We start from the raw sequence: 4,589 nt of genomic DNA on the forward strand, positions 1-4,589 counted from the left end.
ATTTTGTTGTGGAGCATATGGAGTTGATAATCACCTCTTGATTCCATTTTATTTAGAAAAAAATGACAAGTTTATCTTATAGATACTCCCCCCATTATCTGATCTTAGTATTTTGTTTTTATCAATTTCATTCTCGACATGGAAACAAACTCTTTGAAAACACAAAATTATTTAACAATGTTCTTTCAAAATTAGACTATGACCGTTTGAGTAAATTCATTGAGGAATGACATGAAATATTGAGATTTCCCTAAAAAATCTATCTTCATAAGTCCACAAAGACTAGAACGAACTAACTCCAACATCTTTGAGGATCTCTACGCTTTTTCATAATAACTTTTTAAAAATTTGTTTCCTATAACACATGCTTCTTGGAAACATTTCTCTACTATGATACGGTGGAAGACCAACAATATACTTTAATTCAACATAATTTCATTCAGTGATTAAAGGTTAATATGACCAAACCTTTCATGCCATAATAGATTTCTTCAATAAATACTTGAAACTAAGTATCCAGAGGAGTTTTTACTCAAACAAAACAACCCTCCTATATATACCCATCACATATTGTTTTTTTCTCACTATCCAACACCTTACAGTTTCCTTTTACGAAAATAACTTTCATGTTTTTGGCTATGATTTGACTAAGGTAAAAAAATTCATTCATTCTAGAAAAAATAAAATATTATCAACTTATTTTACTTTGGATTGGAAGATTTTGAGGAGATTTATCTGCTCCTTCAACATGTCATCCTGAATCATCTCCCAATTTAAAAGTGTCTCTTGATTGCTTTATTATATTTCTCAAATTTTCAACATTTCTAATCATGTAGTGAATAGCACTTGAATCGATAACCCAAACACCATCATTTTGAATTTATTTAATGACATCCACTAAAAAATTGATCTACATGAATTTCATCATCTTCAATATCTGAATCAACCATCATAATTTCCTATCTACTTTTACTCATATATTTCTTTTTTTGTAAAAGATCGCTCTTCAACATGAAAAGCAATCAACACATTATTTAATTAAAAGAATATGATATGAAGGTGAGTAGATGGTGAATGTGGGCATGCGTCCATAGCGATCCATTTTAAAGAGCAGGCTCTCTTTGTGCAGATGTTTTCGTTTTATTCAACGTTATATAAGAAAACGAGGATGTCTATTTGAATGAATAGTGTACGTTATAAATAGGGATGGGAATAGCATAACAACTAAGAGCTCAAAGGCCAAACAATCTTCTTTTCCTGTGGCTGAGGGTTATGGAATATGTGTAAATAATCGTGGAGAAACTGAAACCACTCAAATTTCTATTTTAGTCAATAGAAATAATTGGAATTTATATATTCTGTTATCTTTTTGAATTTTAAAAAAATGTTAGATTGTTAGGGTTGAGATTTTTTTGTCAAGATATTTTAGGAAGATTTTTTAAGGTCGGTTTTATGACTTTGACTGAAATTATTAAAATATCTTGCAATAATATCTGAAAAGTTTATATGATTTTGATATAATGAGTATATTTTCTTAAAATTAAAAATAATTCTAAATATTTCTCTTTCGTAATTGCTTCTTATTTCATATGAATTAATTGCACAAACGGAAATCTTTAAATACTAAAACATAACAAATGTTACATAAATGTGCATAGAGTAGTCTCTAACAACTAGTAAGAAAGTTTATTAACTTGAGAATTTGAGTTTGGAAATTTGAATTTTAAGAGCAAACTCAAGCTTCTCATAAAGCTGGTATCGTCGAACTGATCCATGACATAAAAGTGATCCATGACATAAAACTGCATATCTCAAGGTGGGGGTTGGATATATAGATATGCATGTTAGTATGTGGGCAAAAAAAGGGCTAATAGTGGTGAACATGTCAAAATTTTAATGAAGATATAATTGAATTAAGCCATTCCATCAAAATTGACTTAAAATTAAATAAAAAATGATATGAATATACAAGTTTACAACTATAAATTTATATATGTATTTTAATTTTATATTAATGTTAAAATAAAAATACCTTACATACTTGTTCTCTTGTAACTAGGAGCCGTTTCCTTATCTAAAAATCCACAACATGCTCTACCTTACTGATAATATAAATTAGCTCTGGCATCTTAATCTCCATCATAATATTTGATCTTTGATCAAGCTTGATCAACGTTTTTCCAATACTAATAGCTTCCATTGCCAACAAAAGCTTACCTTTCCCATCAGATCTCATTAAAACATATAGTTTTGTCCCAAGCAATTAATGTTCTACTGAGAAGATTAGCATACAAACACATACATATTATAAAGTATGAATACGGACTCCTCACTTCCTTCTGCAATACCTTAATATGTTGGATCTCTATCTGCAATATTCAATGCCATAAACTCCTAAATTTTGTAAGCAATGATCACAATAAAAAATTAAAGAACTAAAGAAAAGATTCTGTACGCTTACAGTGAATGTGAGCATTATAAATCTGTGATCTGCCCATGAAATAGCTTCGAAAAAAATCTCTGTTCTCTCGTAGTAGCCCCTTCCAAACTGTCATTCATCATACTAATTATAAAAAACATAGATCACAATGAATTGCCAACTGTCATTCATCATATATTAAAAATATAGATCGCAATGCATTTCCAACTGTCATTCAACAGAAGGGGAATAACAAATTCTTTAGTATCAACTTTCTGTACGGAATTTCAATGTTTAGATTGCATTCTATGATCTATTATTAGAATGAAAAAATTGATAGATGATGATTTCTCATTTCATATTATCTATCTTCTTCATTTTGACGATAGAACATAGAGTATGATCTAAAACATCGATCAATCGAATTCAAAAACATTAATAACATTTCAAAACATTTCAAACCATTATGACAATGAAAACAGAAAAGGAGATATGAACCCGCAAGCGTGATGAGAGGGTGAATGTGGGCTTGCTTGGCAAGAATTTTCACGCATTCATGGCGATCCATGTTAAAGAGCAGGCACTTCTCGATGAGATGCTGAACCATGCGTATATACATACTATCCTCCATAATATTAACGTTATTATTACAACTAGAGCATGTATTTTTCTCTAGAAGATTGGAGGAGGAATTCTCATTTTGTCTGGGCCTTCCATTTGGAGGAAACCAAGATGTGTTGACAAAAGAGAGTGTATAAGAGGAGTTATAAAGCAGAGAAATGAGAGTTATAAAAAAAGAGCACATTCCAACTGAGGGTTGAAAGAGAAGCCGTATCCAACTGAGGGTCGAAAGAGAAGCCATAGTCTGAATAGTACCACCTCATCCTTTCCAATGGATAAGGGCGACAATTAGAGTTACGGGAAAATATGTACAATCGTGGACAAACTCGTAGCCACTCAAAATTCTATATTTTTGAATTTACACTTTAAATTCAAAGGAGTAGAACATGGGGTCCTGAAAATATGTACAACCATGGAGAAATCCATAGCCACTCAAAATTCTTTGATTTTGAAAAGAATTTTGAATTTAAAGAGTAGAATATTGATTTTTCAGTTATCTTGTCATTTGTAATTGTGATTTGTTTGTTTTTAAAAATATTGGACACGTGTTGCATATTTTTGTTCAATTATTGAGATGGGGTAATTTTTTAAAAAAAATTGATGTTTTTTTGGATTTATCTTTTTGTTTCGCTTGTGTTTGAAAGGATTCATATTTATCTTTTGCATGACTAATGTAATATGTAAAACAATTTTTGATGTGTCTATTATTATTTGCACACGTTTAACCGTGGTGTAAGAGATTCATTTGTGTATTACCATTGAGTTTTTGTCGTAGTAATTTTTATTTTTTAAACTATGTTGTTTTTAATTAAAAGAGTTTTAAACTATTGTCTATTATCTTTGTTCTATCATTATTTCAAATTGAATACAAGTTTATTGGGTTTCTTTACTCTATAAAAAGTGTGATGGTGAAATTAGTATATAATGTTGTTTTTTAATTAAAAAGCAATGTTAACTAGGGCGTTGACTCTTTAACATAGTCAGAGACTATCAATAACACTTTTAACAACAACCAACAAGGGTGTACCCCAAGTACCAAAAACAAGGGAGCGAATCCTGAACAAACAAGGTCAAACAAGAGAAAAATATAACTTGTCGAACCATCAACAACCCAGACACAACTCAAGGAGGGGAAGAGACACCCAAGCCTTGACAAGGAGGGGTTTGGGGGGTCGGGGGGCACTTCCCCTTCTGCTTGCAACAAACAACAGTCCAAGTGACACTGGTATTAAAAGATCATCAAGGGGATGATCAAACGGTAAGGATCCCAAATGGATACCATCAATAGATCCAACAGAGTGTTGTTGCAGGACATCAATTGGCTATTGTAGAACAACAGGGGGTTGTAGTAGAACAACAATAGGTTATTGCAAAGGAGCAACAAGAAGTGTAGATCTAGTAGGTGTAGAGCGGAGTTGCTGGTCAGAGGTAGTTGAATCCACTAGGGTAGGAGGAGCCATAACAGTGGAATCGACAACAACATCAATAATAGTAAGAGGCACCTCAACGTCCTAAGAGGAGCCATCTGAATCAGAATCAACAACATGGT

At 31.7% G+C, this 4,589-nt stretch overlaps 1 protein-coding gene across 1 annotated transcript; it reads right to left on the minus strand.

Annotated features, from left to right (window-relative positions):
* Positions 1-2,020: 2,020 nt before the first annotated feature.
* Positions 2,021-3,228, minus strand: LOC131055448 (uncharacterized). The gene is made up of 3 exons (XM_057989933.2): positions 2,918-3,228; positions 2,462-2,548; positions 2,021-2,369 (listed from the first exon to the last, which is right to left on the minus strand). Exons 1-3 carry the CDS (start codon positions 3,222-3,224, stop codon positions 2,350-2,352), a joined length of 414 nt encoding a protein of 137 aa, XP_057845916.2. The 5' UTR covers positions 3,225-3,228; the 3' UTR covers positions 2,021-2,349.
* Positions 3,229-4,589: the final 1,361 nt, after the last annotated feature.

This window comes from Cryptomeria japonica, chromosome 10 (genome assembly GCF_030272615.1).
Source record: "Cryptomeria japonica chromosome 10, Sugi_1.0, whole genome shotgun sequence".
Classification (NCBI taxonomy): Eukaryota; Viridiplantae; Streptophyta; class Pinopsida; order Cupressales; family Cupressaceae; genus Cryptomeria; species Cryptomeria japonica.

What these genes read in the sequence shown, in the direction of transcription:
- LOC131055448 (XM_057989933.2), bottom strand. Translation starts at nt 3,224, where the DNA reads ATGTGCTCTTTTTTTATAACTCTCATTTCTCTGCTTTATAACTCCTCT. An exon ending in CCCTCTCATCACGCTTGCGG is followed by an intron (nt 2,549 to 2,917) that starts GTTCATATCTCC and finishes GATGAATGACAG; the next exon opens with TTTGGAAGGGGCTACTACGA. An exon ending in TTATAATGCTCACATTCACT is followed by an intron (nt 2,370 to 2,461) that starts GTAAGCGTACAG and finishes TGAATATTGCAG; the next exon opens with ATAGAGATCCAACATATTAA.